Below are 23,248 nucleotides of genomic sequence, written 5' to 3' on the forward strand. Positions count from 1 at the left end.
GGCCCTTGCTAATTAGCTGGTACTCAGCGCTCAGCATGCTTTTTGCAGTTTGGAAGAGTTTGTGCAAATATTATGATGACATATTGACATTTTTGTAAATTTTTGACTTCGCTAAGGATTTTTACGTCAAAATTATTGACAGATTTCTTCAGTTATCTTTGACTAATTCTGACTATTTTGAGGAAGTGTATGCTGGCTATGGCATCTTAAAATGGTCAAACAGTACTACTGCCGATTTAGTTTCTCATTCGGTTCGACTATCCGACTTTGGCTAGCCACCAGCCGAACTGAAGCGTTCTGACTCCTTTAGAGTGCTGTTATGAAATGGACACGGTAAAGCCTGACCCGGACCCATTATGCAGACATTTTTTAAACCTGTTCCGAAAGGACCAAAAGGACAAACTGTCCAATACAAGTGAAGGAAGCAGCAGAAATTGTTTTGCCAATTGCCAAATGTTTTTCTACTTTATTCAACCGGAGCCATGGAGAAAGGGGGAGAGGCAAAGAGCGAGCAGCTGTGGGCTATTAGGAGGAGTGGAGGGTGTGTGTGTGTGTGACACATAGGAAGCTCAGAGCACCATAAGGCACAGAGGGAGAGACCGCAACCACTTATCTCATGCTAGACTAACTTCTTGCTAGTTATTTATCATCCCATCTGGTTAAATAGTAGCTGTCTTCAAATGTATTTATATAGCCCTTCTTACATCAGCTGATATATCCAAGTGCTGTACAGAAACCCAGCCTAAAACCCCAAACAGCAAGCAATGCAGGTGTAGAAGCACGGTGCTCGGAAAAACTCCCTAGAAAGGCCGAAACCTAGGACGAAACCTAGAGAAGAACCAGGCTATGAGTGGTGGCCATTCCTCTTCTTGCTGTGCCGTGTGGAGATTATAACAACAGGGTCAAGATGTTCAAATGTTCATAAATTACCAGCATGGTCAAATAATAATAATCACAGTAGTTGTCGAGGGTGCAACAAGTCAGCACCTCAGGAGTAAATGTCAGTTGGCTTTTCATAGCCGATCATTGAGAGTATATCTACCGCTCCTGCTGTCTCAAGAGAGTTGAAAACAGCAGGTCTGGGACAGGTAGCACGTCCGGTGAACAGGTCAGGGTTCCATAGCCGCAGGCAGAACAGTTGAAACTGGAGCAGCACGGCCAGGTGGACTGGGGACAGCAAGGAGTCATCATGCCAGGTAGTCCGGAGGCATGGTTATAGGGCTCAGGTCCTCCAAGAGCGCGAGAGAAAGAAAGAGAGACAGAGAGAGAGAATTAGAGAGAGCATACTTAAATGCACACAGGATAAGACAGGAGAAATACTCCAGATATAACAGACTGACCCTAGCCCCCTGAAACATAAACTACTGCAGCATAAATACTGGAGGCTGAGACAGGAGGTGTCAGGAGACACTGTGGCCCCATCTGATGATACCCCCGGACAGGGCCAAACAGGCAGGATATTACCATGGCACAGCCCCCACACCACTAGAGGGATATCTTCGACCACCAACTTACCAAAGTTCCGGATTTTTGCAATGTTACGTAGATGGAAAAAAGCTGTCTTTGAAACAGTCTTGATATGTCAAAAGAGAGATCGGGGTCCAGATTAACCTCGAGGTCCTTCACAGTTTTATTTGAGACGACTGTACAACCATCAAGATTAATTGTCAGATTCAACAGAAGATCTCTTTGTTTCTTGGGACCGAAAACAAGCATCTCTGTTTTGTCCGAGTTTAAATGTAGAAAGTTTGCAGCCATCCACTTCCTTATGTCTGAAACACAGGCTTCTAGCGAGGGCAATTTTGGGGCTTCACCATGTTTCATTGAAATGTACAGCTGTGTGTCATCCGCATAGCAGTGAAAGTTAACATTATGTTTTCGACTGCATCAAACTGAAAGAAGCTAGCTAACTAGGCTAATTGAGCCTAGCCATAACATTACTGAGCTTTTCACTGTCCCTCAGTTAGCCTACACATTTTAAAAATAAAATATTTCACCTTTATTTAACCAGGTAGGCCAGTTGAGAACGAGTTCTCATTTACAACTGCAACCTGGCCAAGATAAAGCAAAGCAGTGCGACAAAAACAACAACACAGAGTTACACATGGGATAAATAAATGTACAGTCAATAACACAATAGAAAAATATGTATACAGTGTGTGCAAATTAAGTAAGGAGGTAAGGCAATAAATAGGCCAATAGTGGTGATGTAATTACAATTTAGCCATTTACACTGGAGTGCTATATGTGCAGATGAGGATGTGCAAGTAGAAATACTGATGTGCAAAAGAGCAGAAAAACAAAACAAATATGGGGATGAGGTAGGCAGTTGGTTGGATGGGCTATTTACAGATGGGCTGTGTACAGCTGCAGCAAACGGTAAGCTGCTCTGAAAGCTGACGCTTAAAGTTAGTTGGAGAGATATGTCTCCAACTTCAGTGATTTTTGCAATTCGTTCCAGTCATCGGCAGCAGAGAACTGGAAGGAAAGGCGGCCAAAAGAGGTGTTGGATGACCAGTGAAATATACCTGCTGGAGCGTGTGCTACTGGTGGGTGTTTCTATGGTGACCAGTGAGCTGAGATAAGGCAGAGCTTTACCAAGCAAAGACTTATAGATGACCTGGAGCCAGTGGGTTTAGCGATGAATATGTAGTGAGGTCCGGCCAACGAGAGCATACAGGTCGCAGTGGTGGGTAGTATATGGGGCTTTGGTGACAAAACGGATGGCACTGTGATAGACTGCATCCAATTTGCTGAGTAGAGTGTTTGAGGCTATTTTGTAAATGACATCGCCGAAGTCAAGGATCGGTAGGCTAGTCGGTTTTACGAGGGTATGTTTGGCAGCATAAGTGAAGGAGGCTTTGTTGCAAAATAGAAAGCAGATTCTAGATTTAACTTTGATTGGAGATGCTTAATGTGAGTCTGGAAGGAGAGTTTACAGTCTAGCCAGACACCTAGGTATTTGTAGTTGTCCACATATTCTAAGTCAGAACCGTCCAGAGAAGTGATGCTAGTCGGGCGGGCGGGTGTGGGCTTTTAAGAGCAGTTGGAGGCCATGGAAGGAGTTTTGTATGGCGTTGAAGCTTGTTTGGAGGTTTGTTAACACAGTGTCCAAAGAAGGACCAGATGTACAGTTGAAGTCGGAAGTTTACATACACTTAGGTCGGTGTCATTAAAACTCATTTTTCAACCACTCGACAAATTCCTTGTTAACAAACTATAGTTTTGACAAGTCGGTTTGGACATCTACTTTGAGCATGACACAAGTAATTTTTCCAACAACACTGTATCACATTTCCAATGGGTCAGAAGTTTACATACACTAAGTTGAAAATTCCAGAAAATTATGTCATGGCTTTAGAAGCTTCTGATAGGCTAATTGACATAATTTGAGTCAATTGTAGGTGTACCTGTGGATGTATTTCAAGGCCTACCTTCAAACCCAGTGCCTCTTTGCTTGACATCATGGGAAAATCAAAAGAAATCAGCCAAGACTTCAGAAAACAATTGTAGACCTCCACAAGTCTGGTTCATCCTTGGGAGCAATTTCCAAACGCCTGAAGGTACCATGTTCATCTGTACAAACAATAGTACGCAAGTATAAACACCATGGGACCACGCAGCTGTCATACCGCTCAGGAAGGAGACGAGTTCTGTCTCCTAGAGATGAACGTACTTTGGTGCAAAAAGTGCAAATCAATTCTAGAATTTTGAAAATTACTCTCGCCAGAAATAAGTCTCTCACTGTTGCCGCCTGCTACCGACCCCCCTCAGCTCCCAGCTGTGCCCTGGACACCATTTGTGAATTGATCGCCCCCCATCTAGCTTCAGAGTTTGTTCTGTTAGGTGACCTAAACTGGGATATGCTTAACACCCCGGCAGTCCTACAATCTAAGATAGATGCCCTCAATCTCACACAAATCATCAAGGAACCCACCAGGTACAACCCTAACTCTGTAAACAAGGGCACCCTCATAGACGTCATCCTGACCAACTGGCCCTCCAAATACACCACTGTGACTTGTATGCTCTAGTCGGCTGGCCCTCGCTACATATTCGTCACCAGACCCACTGGCTCCAGGTCATCTACAAGTCCATGCTAGGTAAAGCTCCGCCTTATCTCAGTTCACTGGTCACGATGGCAACATCCATCCGTAGCACGCGCTCCAGCAGGTGTATCTCACTGATCATCCTTAAAGCCAACACCTCATTTGGCTGCCTTTCATTCCAGTACTCTGCTGCCTGTGACTGGAACGAATTGCAAAAATCGCTGAAGTTGGAGACTTTTATCTCCCTCACCAACTTTAAACATCAGCGATCTGAGCAGCTAACCGATCGCTGCAGCTGTACATAGTCTATTGGTAAATAGCCCACCCATTTTCACCTACCTCATCCCCATACTGTTTTTATTTATTTACTTTTCTGCTCTTTTGCACACCAATATCTCTACCTGTACATGACCATCTGATCATTTATCACTCCAGTGTTAATCTGCAAAATTGTAATTATTCGCCTACCTCCTCATGCCTTTTGCACACATTGTATATAGACTCCCCCTTTTTTTCTACTGTGTTATTGACTTGTTAATTGTTTACTCCATGTGTAACTCTGTGTTGTCTGTTCACACTGCTATGCCTTATCTTGGCCAGGTCGCAGTTGCAAATGAGAACTTGTTCTCAACTAGCCTACCTGGTTAAATAAAGGTGAAATAAATAAAAAAATTAAACAACAGCAAAGGACCTTGTGAAGATGCTGGAGGGAACAGGTACAAAAGTATCTATATCCACAGTTAAACCAGTATTATATCAACATAACCTGAAAGGCCGCTCAGCAAGGAAGAAGCCACTGGTCCAAAACCGCAATAAAAAAGCCAGACAACTGTTTGCAATTGCTCAGGGGAACAAAGATACTTTTTGGAGAAATGACCTCTGGTCTGATGAAACAAAAATGGAACTGTTTGGCCATAATGACCATCGTTATGATTGGAGGAAGAAGGTGGAGGCTTGCAAGCCGAAGAACACCATCCCAACCGTGAAGCACGGGGTTGGCAACATGTTGGGGGGGTGCTTTGCTGCTGGAGGGACTGGGGCACTTCACAAAATATATGGCATCATGAAGCGTGAAAATTATGTGGATATATTGAAGCAACATCTCAAGACATCAGACTTAACCTTTCTGGGATCGTTAGGGACGCTAGCGTCCCACCTCGCCAACAGCCAGTGAAATTGCAGGGTGCCAAATTCAAAACAACAGAAATCTCTTAATTAAAATTCCTCAGCCATACAAGTATTTTGCACCATTTTAAAGATACACTTCTCGTTAATCCAACCACAGTGTCCGATTTCAAAAATGCTTTTCAGCAGGAAGCAGAACATATCATTATGTTAGGTCAGCAACTAGTCACAGAAAGCATTCAGCCATTTTCCAACCAAAGAGAGGTGTCACAAAAAGCAAAAATATAGATAAAATGAATCACTAACCTTTGATGATCTTCATCAGATGACACTCCCAGGACTCAATGTTACACAATACATGTATGTTTTGTTCGATCAAGTTCATATTTATATCCAAAAACCTCAGTTTACATTGGCGCCATGTTCAGAAATGCCTCCAAAACATCCGGAGAAATTGCAGAGAGCCACATCAAATAACATACAGTGGGGCAAAAAAGTATTTAGTCAGCCACCAATTGTGAAAGTTCTCCCACTTAAAAAGATGAGAGAGGCCTGTAATTTTCATCATAGGTACACTTCAACTATGACAGACAAAAGGAGAAAAAAATCCAGAAAATCACATTGTAGGATTTTTTATTAATTTCTTTGCAAATTATGGGTGAAGGAGAAGCGGGGGGGCTTGGGCCAATTGCTGCGGGGGGGGGGGGGGGGGAGCTGTTGGCCGGGGTTGGGGTAGACAGGTGGAAAGCATGCTTTGTGAAATTCTCGATTATCGTAGATAACATAACTCCACTCTGATTATAGTGTAAATAGCAGCCTACCTGTTGGCTTTTGGTCGTTGTAACTTTTCTTTCTCATTTCTGTAATTTAAATTCCATCTTTCATTGATTAGATATCCCCTGCCTTTATTGCTACAAAGCATAGCAGCAATGCAGTTGTCTCTCTCTCCCTGCTGGAAGGGAAAGGATCAGAGCCCATGTATAGAGTTGCATCAAATCAATCAAATACATTTGCATTTGTCATGTGTGTCGAATACAACTAGTGTAGACCTTACGGTGAAATGCTTACTTACTAGCCCTTAACCAACAATGCAGTTGAGAAAATATGTACTAAATATCTTTATTTAGTAAAGTTCTAAATAACTTTATAAAGTAAAGTTTTTTTTTAAAACATGTAAAAATATAAGTAACACAATAAAATAACAATAACGAGAATATATTCAGGGGGTACCGATACTGAGTCAATGTGCGAGGGTACAGGTTAGTCGAGGTAATTTGTACATGTAGGTACGGGTAAAGTGACTATAAATAGATGATAAACAGCGGGTAGCAGCAGCGTAAAAAAAAGAACGGGGGGGGGGGGGATCAATGTAAATAGTCCGGGTGGCCATTTGATGAATTGTTCAGCAGTATTATGGCTTGGGGGTAGAAGCTGTTAAGGAGCCTTTTGGCGCTCCGGTACTGCTTGCCGTGCGGTAGCAGAGAGAACAGTCTATGACTTGGGTGACTGGAGTCTTTGACCATTTTTGTGCCTTCCTCTGACACCGCCTAGTATATAGGTCCTGGATGTCAGGAAGCTTGTCCCCAGTGATGTACTGGGACATACGCACTCCCTCTGTAGCGCCTCACGGTCAGATGCAGAGCAGTTTCCATACCAGACTGTGATGCAACGGATCAGGATGCTCTCGATGGTGCAGCTGTATAACCTTTTGAGGATCTGGGGACCCATGCCGAATCTTTTCAGTCTCCTGATGGGGAAAAAGGTGTTATCGTGTCCTCTTCACGAATGTCTTGGTGTGTTTGGACCATGATAGTTTGTTGGTGATGTGGACACCAAGGAACTTCAAACTCTTGAACCGTTGCACTACAGCCCAGTCGATGTTAATGGGGGCCTGTTTTGCCCGCCTTCTCCTATAGTCCATAATCAGCTCCTTTGTCTTGCTCACGTTGAGGAAGAGGTTGTTGTCCTGGCACCACACTGCCAGGTCTCTGACCTCCTCCCTATAGGCTCATCGTTGTCGGTGATCAGGCCTACCACTGTTGTGTCGTCAGCAAACTTAATGATGGTGTTGGAGTCGTGTTTGGCCATGCAGTCATGGTTGAACAGGGAGGACAGGACGGGACTAAGCACGCACCCCTGAGCGGCCCCAGTGTTGAGGTTCAGCATGGCAGATGTGTTGTTGCCTACCCTTACCACCTGGGGGCGGCCCGTCAGGAAGTCCAGGATCCAGTTGCAGAGAGAGGTGTTTAGTCCCAGGGTCCCGAGCTTAGTGATGAGCTTTGTGTGCACTATTGTGTTGAACGCTCAGCTGTGGTAAATTAACAGCATTCTCACATAGGTGTATGTTCCTTTTGTCCAGGTGGGAAAGGTCAGTGTGGAGCGCGATTGAGATTGAGTCATCTGTGGATCTGTTGGGGTGGTATACGAATTGGGGTGGGACTAGGGTTTCCGGCATGATGGTGTTGATGTGAGCCATGACCAGCCTTTCAAAGCACTTCATGGCTACCAACATGAGTGCTATGGCGTGGTAATAATTTAGGCATGTTACCTTCGCTTCTTTGGGCACAGGGACTATGGTGGTCTCCTTGAAACATCAAATTGTATTGGTCACATGAACATATTTCGCAGATGTAGTGAAATGCTTGTTTTCCTAGTTCCAACAGTGCAGTAGTATTTAAAAACGATTCACAATACACGCAATCTAAAAGTAAAAGAGTGGATTTAAGAAATATATAAATATTAGATCAAGCAATGTCGGAGTGGCATTGACTAAAATACAGTAGAATAGAATACAGTATACACATATGAGTTGAGTAAAGCAGTATTTAAACGGTATTAATGTGACCAGTGTTCCATTATTAAAGTGGCCAGTGATTCCATGTATATAGGGCAGCAGCCTCAAAGGTGCAGGGTTGTGTAACCGGGTGGAAGCCGGCTAGTGATGGCTATTTAACAAACTGATGGCCTTAAGATGGAAGCTGTTTTTCAGTCTCTCGGTCCCATCTTTGAGGCACCTGTACTGACCTCGCCTTCTGGATGATAGCGGGGTGAACAGGCCATGGCTCGGGTGGTTGATGTCCTTCATATCTTTTTACCCTTCCTGGGACATCTGGTGCTGTAGGTTTACTGGAGGGCAGGTAGTTTGCCCCCGGTGATGCGTTGGGCAGACCGCAACCACCCTCTGGAGATCCCTGCGGTTGTGGGTGGTGCAGTTGCCGTACCAGGCGGTGATACAGCCCGACAAGATGCTCTCAATTGCACATCTGTAAAAGTTTGTGAGGGATTTAGGGGCCAAGCCAAAAACATGTACGTATTACAGACTCGGTCAGGGAGCGGTTGACAATGTCAGTGAAGTCCTGTAGCGGTAGCATCCACGTTATCTGACCACTTCCGTATTGAGGGAGTCACTGGTACTTCCTGCTTTAATTTTTGCTTGTAAGCAGGAATCAGGACGATAGAATTATGGTCAGATTTGCCAAGTGGAGGGCTAGGGAGAGCTTTGTATGCGTCTCTGTGTGTGGAGTAAAGGTGGTCTAGAGTTTTTTTTTTACTCTGGCTGCACATGTGACATGCTGGTAGAAATGAGGTAAAACGGATTTAGGTTTGCCTGCATTAAAGTCCCTGGCCACTAGGAGGGCTGCTTCTGGATGAGCATTTTCTTGTTTGCTTATGGCCGGATACTTCTCATAGATATGGCTTTATACAGCTGCGTCATGCAGCCCTTATGTTTTGATTTCCAAGGCATTCTCAGGTTTAGAAGCCTATCACAACTAATTGTGATGGCTATATTAAATGGATTTATTTACTTGTTTAAGCAACTTATATTATTTGGTTATTTTTATCTACCTTAGCTGGATGCAAATGCTATAAGTGGCTATGGATAAGAGTGTCTGCTCTGTATATGACTCAAATGTTAACGTATTTATTTTATTTATTTAACCTTTATTTAACTTGTCAAGTCAGTTAAGAACAAATTCTTATTTGCAATGACGGCCTACTCCGGCCAAACACGGACCAAGCTGGGTCAATGCTCCTCCCTATGGGACTGTAGTAGCTATATGAACAAAACCTTGCCATATGCTAAACATACTATGACAGATGTTATTGAATTTGCCCTGGGTATAACTTCATAGAATTCAATAACATAGTTTGATCTTTCGTCCCCAGGGACTGTCACTATGCACCAGATGGTGGCCATCGTTGTGTGCTTCATCTTCATCATCATCGCCACCGTCACCGTCTTCATCTACAGGTCAGTGGTACCCCTTTTTTTACCGTACAGTGTACCCCTTCCCTGAGCAAGACACTGGTCGATGGTTATGGGTTCTTATGCCACCCCTCCACTCCCGACCCCTCCTCCACCCATCCTCTATTGCTCTCGCCATTCTGTTCACTCTCTTCCCATACTCTGCACATCTTTCCTTTTCTCTATTTTATCCCCCCCTATCTCTTCCTCTTCTGTTTGTTTTTCTGCCTTCTACAATCATGGTATGCTTTTGCCTCCCTGTTTAACTGTCTTACCCACATTGTTACTCTGTCTATCTCTCTCTTGTCCTCTTCACCCTGTGACGCTCCTCTTTTCACTATCTTTCTTCCTCTGCCCTCTTTTTCCTTACTCTTTCTTCACACATTACAGGGAGATCACTGCCAGGCCAAGAAGGAACGAATAAAAGTGTTTCTGTCTCCTCTTCAGTGATGACTCACCACCAGGGTCATGTTCATTAGGCACCACACAGAAATAAACAGACAAACAGTGAGGGACTACCTGGACCTGTTTTAATACAAAAACATTCATTTTCGTTTTCCATTGAAAAGTGTTTTTATATATTTACCTCCAGCCCCGTGTTTGCCCTTTGACCCTGCTCTCTGGCCTGTTTCCAGCTCCATCCGTCTTGCAGCTGAAAAGGTCACTTGCTTTATAGCTTGTCATGTCTTGTGATAAAATTGTTTGACATTGAGTGCAAGTCCAGGTGAAAGTATACCTTACTTTCTAAATAATTGTTTTCTCTGGAGGAATATCAGGCCTAAGGTCGAAGTATATCATGTCTCGTATCAAATATAAAAAATAAATATGTTTTTACATTTTCTAGAGATTTATGTTAACTTTGATAGGTGAAAAGTGAAATAGTTCAAGTTCAAATAATTATGCTAAAGTCACTTTGTGTTTGATATAAGCTATCCTCAATCTTTACTTTTGTCTGATAATTCCGATATTTCACATTTTATTAAAGGAATACTTCAAAATGTTGGCAATGAGGCCCTTATCTACTTCCCCAGAGTCAGGTGAACTTGTGGATACCATTTTTATGTTTCTAGCGCTAGCACAATTGCTAACTAGCGTTAGCGCAATGACTGGCACTCTATGGGTATCTGCTAGTGTGCTATGGGTATCTACTAGCACTCGAGCAGATAACCAGAGACTTCCAGTCATTGTGCTAATGCTAGCTAGCATTGGCTCATGAAAGTAACTTCCTTTTTACTGGACACAGTAACTTCCTTTTTAAATGGATACACATTTTATCCACAAGTTAATCTGACTCTGGGGAAGTAGATAAAGGGCCTCATTGCCAAAATCCCAAAGAATCCCTTTAAATGTGCTGTAAAATTACAGACCCTTTTTTCCACTTTTTTTCACGTTATAAAATAGAGCAACGTGTAGTACATTTGAATAGCACATAGCCGTAGGCGAATACATTTATGAATGTTTATTTTCATATTCTTGTAAAATAAGTGCTTATTATATGAATGACTTAATCTATGGATTACTAAGTCTATCTGTAAATGTATTGCTTAAAGTAAATGGAAGCTACTGTATGATGTGTTTGTATGTTCATAGATTTTGTTTTAAACGACAACATAAATGTGTTATTACTACACATGAATAGTGACTTTTTGACCTCTTCTTACATAATGTTCCATTACAGTAAAGAATGTTAGATCAAGCAGAGGTGGCTACTGAGGTGAGGACGGCTCATAATAATGGCTGGAATGGAGTGAAAGGAATAGTATTGAACACATGGAAACCATGTGCGTGATGTGTTTGATACCATTCCATTGATTCCGTTCCAGCCATTACTATGAGCCCGTCCTCCTCAATTAAGGTGCAACCAGCCGCCTGTGATATCAAGGTACATGTCTGAACAACTTCACACAGACAGCACTGTTGGTGAATGATGACTCCATTAAGTTGTATTCACAAATTGAGAGGCGACACTCCAATCAGGTCACCCGCTATAATAGAGCACTATAATAGAGCACTATAATAGAGCACTATAATAGAGCTCTATCCAAACTCAATGAATTAATCCCATCCCCAATGCTATAGTTAGGTTGCATTTGTTTCTGAGAAATGTGTGTGTGAATACAGTTTGGTGGTAGGTGATAGAGGTTCTGATTTTGTAGTGTTGATGGCCTGTGTGGGTAGAGGTTCAGTCCTACACAGTGTACACTCACGCTGAAACACATCCATCCCTTTCCTTAATCTCTCTGTCCTTTATTCTGGATTCTCTTTATTGATTTCTCTTTCTCCGTCGCCCTCACACAATTTTGTCTTCCTCCTTTCTCTACTCTATCCTTCTACCTATTTCTCTCTCTCTCTCTGAACCTCTCTCAAGCCTCCTCTTTCCATCACTCTTTGTCTCCCTTTCTCTCACCTTCTCTCCCTGTTTGTCCCTCCCCCTACACCCTCTCCATCAGGAAACTGAAGTTGGAGAATGAGTTGGCTGCTCAGCTCTGGCGGGTGCAGTGGGAGGACGTGCAGATGAGCGACCTGGAGAAAGTGATGCGCAGGACCTGCAGCAGACTCACCCTGTCTCTGGTACTGCACGGAGAAACACACACGTACAGCGTATAGAGGCTTGAAATACAGTGCACCTACACAATTACACAGGGAAACACACTGTTGAAAAGGACACTGTTCTCATTCCCTCTCTATGTCTCTATATGGTCCACAGAGAGGCTCCAACTATGGTTCCCTCCTGACCATGGATGGAAACTTCCAGATCTACGCCAAGACTGGCTACTACAAGGTCTGTCCTTTTACACAGGGATTGTTGTAATAGACTGACAATGCTTATGATGTTTGCTTTATTAAGGATTTGTGTAGTGATACCTACAGTAGTTGGATACATAAAGGCTTCATAAGCACTACATAAATGCTTCACAAGTCATCTATAAGCGTATGACATACTCTATAAATCAGGGGTTCTCAAACTTTTGGGGGGGCCTGGGGATCCCTTTTATGATAGCAAATTCATCAGGGACCCCTCATAATCAGAACACAACTGGAGTGAGATGCAAATATCATAAAAGGAGTATGATTATGACTCTGGCAGTGCCAGACGAACCAAGTCTCGGGCCTTGGGGATGACATTTAAATCCCGCCTCTAAGTATCTGAGAGAAAATGTTGCTGTTTTCAAGCTCATTTCCTGCAGTTTGACACATTTTGTCATGGGGCAGAGAGATGTTTTTGTTGTTTTAAAGGATATTTATAGGTAATATCCTGCAATTCCATGTATTTTGCCATGAGGCAGAGAGAAAACGTTATAGTTTTGAAGCTTAAATTACAGTGCATTTATGTTTTAAAAACCATTTTTGGGGAATACAAGAAGTATTCAGTTAAAACCTTGATAATTGGTTGAGAACCGTGGATACTAATAACCCTGTGACCCTCCCAGGCCCATGTTGCCTTGGGTTAATAACATACATTGTAGATGAATAATATTACATTGTGTATTGCAGTACGCCCTCTAAACGTATTCCACAGATCCCTTTGCCAAAATGAGTTCAATCTGTTGTCGTTAGTAATATTCACACAAAAAATATCTGTCCGCGGACCCCCCTGCAGTACCTGGAACACACTTTGAGAACCCCTGCTATAAACGGTGTATAAACATACATAGTGTGTTATGTCACATTTGGCTATTTGCTCTACAGGAGGAATGATTATGTCACCTTTAATTAACCATTTAAAGTGTATGACATACGCTTACGGATTATTTGTGATGCATTTATGTAGTGCTTATGAAGCCTTTATGAATGCTATATAAAGCATTTATATTGAGACCCAATATTTGCCAGTGAGAAGTGTTCGTCCTGGGATTCTGATAGGCTTCACCTGGGCATTTGCATAGTTTACATCCTTGGAGTCGGAATTACAAGTGAATTACAATCATTTTACATCACCCCATATTACCGACGGACACAGATAGTAAAATCATGGTGAAATATTGTGTTAATTAAATGTGTCCTCCTTTCCAGGGAAACATTGCGGCCATTAAGTACGTCACTAACAAGAAGCGCATCGAGCTCACCAGGATGGTGCTCTTTGAGCTTAAACATGTGAGGGTTTTATTCAGTAGGCTTGTAAACATGTTGCCGGAGCAACAATGTCCTTTCTAGTATTCTGTCTACTCATTATGTTGTAAGGTGTATACTTGTCTCAGGTGTAAATGCTTTTGTATGTTGGTGATTATATATGCAGTTGCTAGTATGTTGGTATTGATGTTAATCTTCTTTCCTCCAGATCCGTGATGTTCAAAACGAGCACCTGACTCGCTTTATCGGAGCCTGTATTGATCCTCCCAACATCTGTATCATCACAGAGTACTGCCCCCGGGGCAGCCTGCAGGTACTTCACACAGCCTATAGGATCTAATGGTTCTATTCTATATTATTCCATTCTATTCTTTAACCTTATATAACCTTAGCGTTGTGATCCAAAACCCCTATTGGTCTCTTATCTCCCTCATCACACATTCTCACAATGAATTCATGAACCATCTAGCCTACAATTACAACCCTTGGGTCTTGAGATGGTTGGTTCATCCTCTAGGCTACATGTGTTGAATACCGACAGCCTGTGTGAAAGGAGAATGACATGTCATGCATATTCTGATGTTAGCATTGTGGACTGGGATTATTAACCTCTGGGTGACTCATGTCTGGCTGATTTGAAATATGTTCGGAATATTTGTGTGTGTCTGTGTAAATTGTCATGTTTATGTTCATGTGCTGTGCTGTGCAGGATCTTATGGAGAGCGAGACCATCACCTTGGACTGGATGTTCAGATACTCTCTCATCAACGACATTGTTAAGGTGTTTCTCCATCCTTCATCCTCCATTCAGAGGTTTTAAACAAAGACATAAGACACTGTAGGAGGAAAGAGAGGAGGAGGTTTGTGATTAAGTTGCGATTGGTCCAGGATTCTCAACCAACGGGGTCACGGGCATATATGTACTGATTGTACTGATACTTAATGTTATATTCACAGTATGGGGGCTAACGTTGTGCTAGGGGAGAGGTAGAAAATATTCAAATAATATTTATTCTATCATACTTCTTCAGGTTTTTTTTATTGTCAATACAAAAAGTTATGCCAAGCATGTTACCTCTCACTTTATTTCATGCTCTTACGCTGATTTGTATCATATATTTTCAACAAGATGTTTGGGATTACACCAGATCCAACCAACCCGTCATGTGTATTGCCTGCAGCAGGAGTTGGGATTGTCCAGGCTTTGTAGATGCATGCGGCCAGGCATGTGCGATGCTTATAACGAAGGGTAGACGGATGGTGTCTGACACCTCCTGGTGTCCTGGTTAGAATGATGAACGACGAGTTCACGGCTTTTACTTGAGTTAGCCTCGATTTAATGCCCCTCAATGTGCATTCTAGCAGAGATGGCTGTCGTGAGAAGGCTACCTCCGTACTTTGCAAAGGAAGCTATGCACATCTTCAATGGAAGTTAATGGGAGGGTACAGAATTGTTGGTTATAGACTTGCAATGCATACTGTAGATTGTTCAGCAAATGCAATTTCGTTGGCCTAAAGCATGTGTGACAGTTCCCGAAACATTTCACACAGGGTCATCGACTGGTTGCATACCTTGTGAATCACACTGTCTTTGATTCTAGGGGATGGCCTTCCTTCACAACAGCGTCATCGTCTCCCATGGTAACCTGAAGTCCTCTAACTGTGTGGTGGACAGTCGCTTTGTTCTGAAGATTACTGACTACGGGCTGGCCAGCTTCCGCGAAAAGTCCAATATGGAGGACACACACGCCTACTATGCCCGTGAGTTACCTGAGCTGCAGAAACACACTCACACGTAGACAAAGACACACAGATTCGAACCCATGAGTAAACACACACACACACTCTAAATAACTCAAACCAAGTGATTTCCCTGCCTTTGTTGTTATTCAAAAACCAAAACATGCCCATTTTCTGATAAAATTGGCTGTTTGTTTTACACAATAGATTTCTGTCTAAATGTCCCAATGTCCCTTCCTGAGAGAAAGCCCTTGCTGGCTCAATTGAAATACATGTCATTGATGTGGCGCAACAGTCAAATCACCTGTCTGAAAAAGTCTTGACTAGTTGCTGATTGAAAAGGTGGGTATTAAAACTCCCAGTTAATCTGTCTCTCTCTCTCTAAGTACATCTTTGGCTTAAGAAAACTCATAATACATCTTGAAATGGCCTTTTATTCTTATGTCATGTTAAATGTGTAAATATATATTTTGTGTATTTAAGTTGTTATACAAGGCGGATTTGAAAAAGAGACCTAGGTCTCAATACGTCTTCCCTGTTAAAACAAAGGTTCAATTAAAACAATTAAGGAAATCCACCTCTTCTCTCTCCCTCTTTCCCCCTCTACCTCCCTCTTTCTTTCTCTCCAATCCCCCTTTACAGGGAAATTGTGGGCAGCTCCAGAGCTGCTGAGGGCAGAGTGTCCCCCACCATGTGGCACTCAGAAAGGGGACATCTACAGCTTCGGCATCATACTGCAGGAGCTGGCCCTGCTCCGAGGGGTCTTCCACATCGAGGGGGACACCTTCAGCCCCAAAGGTGTGTGTGTCAAATCAAATTAAGTGTTATTTGTCACATGCGCCGAATACATATTTTCAACCTTACCGCGAAATGCTTACTTGCAAGTTCTGAACCTCTTGGCGCAACGATCCCTTTAGCGGGATCATTTTAATCAACATCAGTTTAAATAGAGTTAACTAAAGTTTAAAGTTTAAAAAATTACATCAAAAAGTAACACAATAAAATTACATAACAATAAAGAGGCTATACACAGGTATAGGTTAGTTGAGGTAATTTGTAAAGTGACTATGCATAAATAATAAACAGCGAGTAGCAGCAGTGTAAAAACAAAGGGGAGGGGTCAATGTAAAGTCCAGGTGGTAATTTGATTAATTGTTCAGCAGTCTTATGGCTTGGGGGTAGATGCTGTTAAGGAGCCTTTTGGTCCTAGACTTGGTACTCCGGTACTGCTTTCCGTGTGGTAGCAGAGAGAAGAGTCTATGACTTGGGTGACTGGAGTCTTTGACAACTTTTTGGGCCTTCCTCTGACACTGCCTAGTATACAGGTTCTGGATGTCAGGGAGTTCGACCCCAGTGATGCATTGGGCCATACGCACTACCCTCTGTATCGCCTTACAGTCAGATGCCGAGCAGTTGCCATACCAGGCGGTGATGCAACCGGTCAGGATGCTCTCGATGGTGCAGCTGTATAACTTTTTGAGAATCTGGGGACCCATGCCAAATCCTTTCAGTCTCCTGAAAATATTTGTGTGTCTGTGCGTGTTCTTCAGGCAAGGACAGGCATGTACAGTGCCTTCCGAAAGTATTTACACCCCTTGACTTTTTCCACATTTTCTTGTATTGCAGCCTGAATTTAAAATTGATTCAATTGAGATTTTTTTGTTGTCACTGGCCTACACACAGTACTCCATAACGCCAAAGTGGAATTATGTTTTTAAAAATGTTTACCAATTATTTTAAAATGAAAAGATTAAATATCTTGAGTCAATAAGTAAGCCTAAATATGTTCAGGAGGAAACATTTAAGTTGCATGGACTCACTCTGTGTGCAATAATAGTGTTTAACATGATTTTTGAACGACTACCTCATCTCTGCACCCCACACCATTATCTGTAAGGTCCCTCAGTCAAGCAGTGAATTTCAAACACAGATTCAACCACAAAGACCAGGGAGGTTTTCCAATGCCTCGCAAAGAAGGGAGCCTATTGGTAGATGGGGTAACGGGGAAAAAAGCACACGTGAATTGTGCATTGTGAAGTTACCAATTACACTTTAGATGGTGTATCAATACACCGTCACTAAAAGATACAAGCGTCCTTCCTAACTCAGTTGCCGGAGAGGAAGGAAACCGCTCAGGGATTTTACCATGAGGCCAGTGTTGACTTTAAAATAGTTACAGAGTGTAATGGCTGCGATAGGAGAACACTGAAGATGGATCAACAACATATAACAGTGTAGTTACTCCACAATACTAACCTAATTGACGAGATGAAAATAAGGAAGCTTGATTGAAACAAGGCACTAAAGTATAACTGCAAAGAATGTGGCAAAGCAATTACATTTTTGTCCTAAATACAATGTGTTATGTTTCGGGCAAATCATATACAACACATTACTGAGTACCACTCTCCATATTTTCAAGCATAGTGGTGGCTGCATCATGTTATGGGTATGCTTGTAATTGTTAATGACTGGGGAGTTTTTCAGGATAAAAAATAAACAAAATGGAGCTAAGCACAGGCAAAATCCTGGAAGAAAACCTGCTTCAGTCTGCTTTCTACCAGATACTGGGAGATTAATTCACCTTTCAGCAGGACAATAGCCTAAAACAGAAGGCCAAATCTACACTGGAGTTGCTTACCAAGAAGACTGAATATTCCTGAGTGGCCGAGTTGCAGTTTTGACTTAAATCTGCTTGAAAATCTATGGAAAGACCTGAAAATGGTTGTCTAGCAATGATCAACAGCCAATTTGACAGAGCTTGAAGAATTTTGAAAACAATAATGGGAAAATGTTGCACAGTCCAGGTGTGGACAGCTCTTAGATACTTACCCAGAAATACTCACAGCTGTAATCACTGCCAAAGGTGCTTCTACAAAGTATTGACATTTACTTATGTAAATGAGTTATTTTTGTATTTCCTTTTCAATAAATATGCAAACATTTCTAGAAACATTATGGGGTATTTTTTGTAGATGGGGAGAGTGAAAAAAATCTATTTAATCCATTTTGAATTCAGGCTGTAACACAACTAAATGTGGAATAAGTCAAGGGGTATGAATACTTTCTGAAGGCACTGCAATTATATAAGAATATATATCAAGGTAAATACGGTTAGGGTTAAAGATGAAAGTACAGACAAATATGGATGGGCACTTGGAACAATGAAAATAAAATAAAAATGAATGAGGTTGGCGTCTTTTACATTTACATTTAAGTCATTTAGCAGACGCTCTTATCCAGAGCGACTTTGATTATTTTTGGGAAAGACAATGCGTTTCATTGCACAATATTGTTCAAATAAATATGACCTTTATTTTCTAGGTTAGTCTCATTGAGATAAAAACTATTTTTCAAGAGAGACCTGGACTATATAACCTTCTGTGTAGAACACAAATCATTTTGAAAAGAAGTTCAAACAGGTGCCATTAATACAGGTAACGAGTGGAGGACAGAGGAGCCTCTTAAAGAAGAAGTTACAGGTGTGTGAGAGCCATAAATCTTGCTTGTTTGTAGGTGACCAAATACTTATTTTCCACCATAATTTGCAAATAAATTCATTTAAAATCCTACAATGTGATTTTCTGGATTTTTTTCTCTCATTTTGTCTGTCATAGTTGAAGTGTACTACCTATGATAAAAATTACAGGCCTCTCTCATATTTTTAAGTGGGAGAACTTGCACAATTGGTGGCTGACTAAATACTTTTTTGCCCCACTGTACCTAGGTGTCTGGTTAGACTGTAAACTCTCCTTCCAGACTCAAATTAAGCATCTCCAATCCAAAATTAAATCTAGAATCAGCTTCCTATTTTGCAGCAAAGCCTCCTTCTCTCATGCTGTCAAACATACCCTCCTAAAACTGACTATCCTACCAATCCTCGACTTCGGCGATGTCATTTACGAAATAGCCTCCAACGCTCTACTCAGAAAATTGGAGGCAGTCTATCACAATGCCATCCGTTTTGTCACCAAAGCCCCATATACTACCCACCACTGCGACCTGTATGCTCTCGTTGGCTGGCCCTTGCTTCATACTCGTTGCCAAACCCACTGGCTCCATGTCATCTACAAGTCTCTGCTAGGTAAAGCCCCACCTTATCTCAGCTCACTGGTCACCATAGCAGCACCCACCTGTAGCACGCGCTCCAGCAGGTATATTTCACTGGTCACCCCCAAAGCCAATTCCTCACTGGCCACCTTTCCTTCCAGTTATCTGCTGCCAATGACTGGAATGAACTGCAAAAATCACTGAAGCTGAAGACTTATATCTCCCTCACTAACTTAAAGCACCAGTTGTCAGAGCAGCTCACAGATCACTGCACCTGTACATAGCCCATCTGTAAATAGCCCATCCAACTACCTCATCCCCATACTGTATTTATTTATTTATTTTGCTCCTTTGCACCCTAGTATCTCTACTTGCACATCTATCACTCCAGTGTTTAATTGCTATATATGGCCTATTTATTGCCTTACCTCCCTTATCTTCATTTGCACACACTGTATATAGACTTTTTCTACTGCATTATTGACTGTATGTTTGTTTATTCCATGTGTAACTCTGTGTTGTTGTATGTGTCAAACTGCTTTGCTTTATCTTGTCCAGGTCGCAATTGTAAATGAGAATGTGTTCTCAACTAGCCTACCTGGTTAAATAAAGGTGAAATAAACAATTTAAAAATGTAATAATGCCTAGGCATGCTTTTATGAAAGCACATTAAAATACTGTACCATTTTCTATAGCTCAATCGGTTGGTACGTTGTCAAGCGGACGGTCACATGTGTTGGTGAGGTAGAGCAGGGGTTCCCAACCTTTCCCCCCAGGGCCCCCTGTTTCACATTTTCATTGTCATTTTCATTATTGAGATTGTCTATTTTAAATACACCGCCAGCTTGGTTTTGTTTCATTTGAGGGACCTAGGAAAAGTATTCTTTGAAGCTTTCCTGCAATTCCTTCGTAGTTTAACAAGACTCATCTTTTAGGTAGGCTATTTAATGATAATAATAATAACAATAATTATGATAATATTGTTTAAGGAAATAAAGTCTAGACCCAATTTCCCAAAATGTTATTCCGCTATCGAATATGTTTTATTATGATAATTTATATGAACCCTTAATTTAATTATACATATTCTCTTTTACAGAAAGTGATTAGATCAATTGATAGCGACAGTGACACATTGTATAAGATAACGTCCTAAGCCAATTCCAATTTCTTTCACTACTCGACTTTAGAAGGTCGTAGCTCAGCTTCATGTGAATGTCTTAGAGCCAAGTTGTATGCGTCATTTTAGATTGATATAAACAATCGTTAATTGTGTATTTTTTAAAATATATTTTAAAAGGGAAGGACCCGTGCACCCCTACAAAATGTTGGCGCCCCCTATGGGGTGGGTGCGCCCCCTAGATTGGGAACCACTGAGGTAGGGGACCCTGGTTCAGGGAGGCAGCGCTATATGCTAAGCTAGCACACTTTGGCAGTTATATACACATTGAATTGAAGAGGTGGGTGGGTCATATCATTTATGTGTGAGAGACGAGACAGAAGTTGGGAACGAAAAATAAATGAAATGAGAAGAGAAGAGAGGGGGGGGGATGGACAATGAGTTCAGAACATTAGCACTGGAAGAGCCCGGTCCCCGGGTGGAAATATTGTTGGTTTATGAAATGAAGAAGAGCTGATATAGAGTAAACACGGGAGGTGACCCAGATACAGTATTGAGTATTGACGCATTTAACAGAACACATCATTTCTTTCAACCTCATTCTGCATTGCCTTTCATCTTCCATATTCAAGTCTATTGGGATGGCGCTGCGTTTCAAGTGCCGCCCGCCTTCTTCAGAACAGAAAAGAAAGGAAACGGAGAGGGATAAAAAAAGGAAGGAGATGGAGAGATTAGATGACAGAGTTATGTCTCTGAAACTATTGACCATGGGAAAGAGGCTGGTTTTACTGTCACCTTGGGAATATTTTAACGTGTCGTGTTCTTGTTATGTGAAAGGAAAAGAGGCTTGCCTGTCCAAGGGCTGTGTAACTTTTCTAAATGAAGCTCCCTTGAACTCCACCTCTCTCTCTCTCTCTGATTCTCTATCTCTCGTTCTCTCTCTGAAATTGATGTGTGCCTTAGTACAAAATGATTATATGAATTTGCTCTTCCTCCCTCCCTCTTTCTCTCTACCAGAGATCGTAGAGCGAGTGGCCCTGGGCCAGTGGCCCTACCTGCGACCCTCCCTCTGCCCCCAGAGCCACAGTGAAGAGGTGGGCCAGCTCATGCAGCGCTGCTGGAGCGAGGACGTGAACGAGAGGCCCGAGTTCCACCACATCAAGCTGCTGCTGCGCAAACACAACAGGTACTCTATTTCTGTATGCACTGCTTAAACCTCTCTTGACGCCATGCACTTTCTATGGTTCCTGATCTACAGACACGCACTTATACCCATCCGCTCACTTTAGAGATCTTCCTTCCTCTGCATTCAAAGTAACACTCCACACACAAGCATGTATTTATTATCCCCAGTGACTTTTTATACTCACAACAACAGGTTTGCACTGCTCTGACCACTATCTTCCAATCCTCCCTCCAATGTGTTACCTGTCCTTTACTCCCCTCTCCATCATTCCCTCCGCAGAGGTTATGGGTCTAATATCCTGGACAACCTGTTGTCTCGAATGGAGCAGTACGCCAATAACCTGGAAGAACTGGTGGAGGAAAGGACACAGGCTTACCATGAAGAGAAACGCAAGGCCGAGGCACTGCTCTACCAGATACTTCCACAGTGAGTCTATGAAGAGGATCACCATGGAAATATGTAGTTCAACTTTTTTGAGTTGTCCTCAATGATTTTGAATGCTGAGTTGTGACAAAAAAAATGGCACAAACACACCCCCACACAGAAATACTCATCAGAGGCTCCACTCTGCAGAGGATGAATAAATCCAAACATCATTTGGTGATTGAACTGAATCACACACACACACACTCTCTCTCTTGCACACACACACACACACACACACACTTACTCTGATTAACACTGTGTCTTACATAGCTCTGTAGCGGAGCAGTTGAAGAGAGGGGAGACGGTGCAGGCTGAGGCCTTTGACTCAGTCACCATCTACTTCAGTGACATCGTGGGCTTCACCGCCATCTCAGCAGAGAGCACGCCCATGCAGGTCAGTCCAGAATGAACGTAGTCAACAGCAATTTGCCAGTACAGTCTACTCCTGATATGCAATGGCTTTGGGCTGTCATGAATGAGAAGTGGAGTATGCCGATTTTCAGAGCAAATTAAAATAATATATTTGAGTTGGGCCCGATGAACTGCACTCCATTTCAGCATACTTGTGTTCAATGTGCACTTTTCAGAAGTTGACTGTATTGAAAATGCCTTATATTGCTCAGCAAATTAATGAACTGTTATTCTACTGAAAGGAAACATATTTTATGCATGGGGCTAATAATCTTCATGTTTTCCCATAGGTGGTGACCCTATTGAATGACCTCTACACGTGTTTCGATGCCATCATCGACAATTTCGATGTTTACAAGGTAAAGTCAGAGTCTAAACCTTGTTTATTCACACATGGTCACAGGGTGTGCAAGCTTTTGTTCCAGTCCAGCATTAATACAACTGATTCAGCATTAGTTGAATCAGCTGTGTTGGAGCTAGAATGTCACAAAGACCTGGACACACTGCGGTCCTCCTGTACTACACTTACCCACCACTGGGTTAGGGACATATTTAAAGGGAAATTTGTAATAATTTCAACTTCAAATTCATCATCTCCAGCACCACCACAACATCAACATATGTGAAAATGGCGCTTTTCTATATTTTGTAGTAAAAAACGTCAATTAAGATGTATTTCTAATCAAATCCAATTTAAATCAAATTAATTTATATAGCCCTTTTTTACATCAGCTGATATATCAAAGTGCTGTACAGAAACCCAGCCTAAAACCCCAAACAGCAAGCAATGCAGGTGTAGAAGCACGGTGGCTAGGAAAAACTCC

The 23,248-nt window shown here is 42.1% G+C and overlaps 1 protein-coding gene across 1 annotated transcript in view; it reads left to right on the forward strand.

Moving 5' to 3' along the window:
• LOC115131549 (atrial natriuretic peptide receptor 1-like) overlaps nucleotides 1-23,248 on the forward strand; it is a 118,812-nt gene that overhangs the window by 90,399 nt on the left and 5,165 nt on the right. Inside the window, exons 8-19 of the mRNA XM_029663348.2 lie at nucleotides 9,342-9,426; nucleotides 11,871-11,991; nucleotides 12,128-12,202; nucleotides 13,435-13,515; nucleotides 13,700-13,804; nucleotides 14,201-14,272; nucleotides 15,093-15,252; nucleotides 15,874-16,029; nucleotides 21,419-21,587; nucleotides 21,867-22,013; nucleotides 22,284-22,407; nucleotides 22,715-22,783. Of these exons, the coding sequence (XP_029519208.1) occupies nucleotides 9,342-9,426; nucleotides 11,871-11,991; nucleotides 12,128-12,202; nucleotides 13,435-13,515; nucleotides 13,700-13,804; nucleotides 14,201-14,272; nucleotides 15,093-15,252; nucleotides 15,874-16,029; nucleotides 21,419-21,587; nucleotides 21,867-22,013; nucleotides 22,284-22,407; nucleotides 22,715-22,783 (1,364 nt within the window). The remainder of the gene's footprint in view (nucleotides 1-9,341; nucleotides 9,427-11,870; nucleotides 11,992-12,127; nucleotides 12,203-13,434; nucleotides 13,516-13,699; nucleotides 13,805-14,200; nucleotides 14,273-15,092; nucleotides 15,253-15,873; nucleotides 16,030-21,418; nucleotides 21,588-21,866; nucleotides 22,014-22,283; nucleotides 22,408-22,714; nucleotides 22,784-23,248) is intronic.

This window comes from Oncorhynchus nerka, linkage group LG7 (assembly GCF_034236695.1).
Source record: "Oncorhynchus nerka isolate Pitt River linkage group LG7, Oner_Uvic_2.0, whole genome shotgun sequence".
In the NCBI taxonomy this organism is placed as follows: domain Eukaryota; kingdom Metazoa; phylum Chordata; class Actinopteri; order Salmoniformes; family Salmonidae; genus Oncorhynchus; species Oncorhynchus nerka.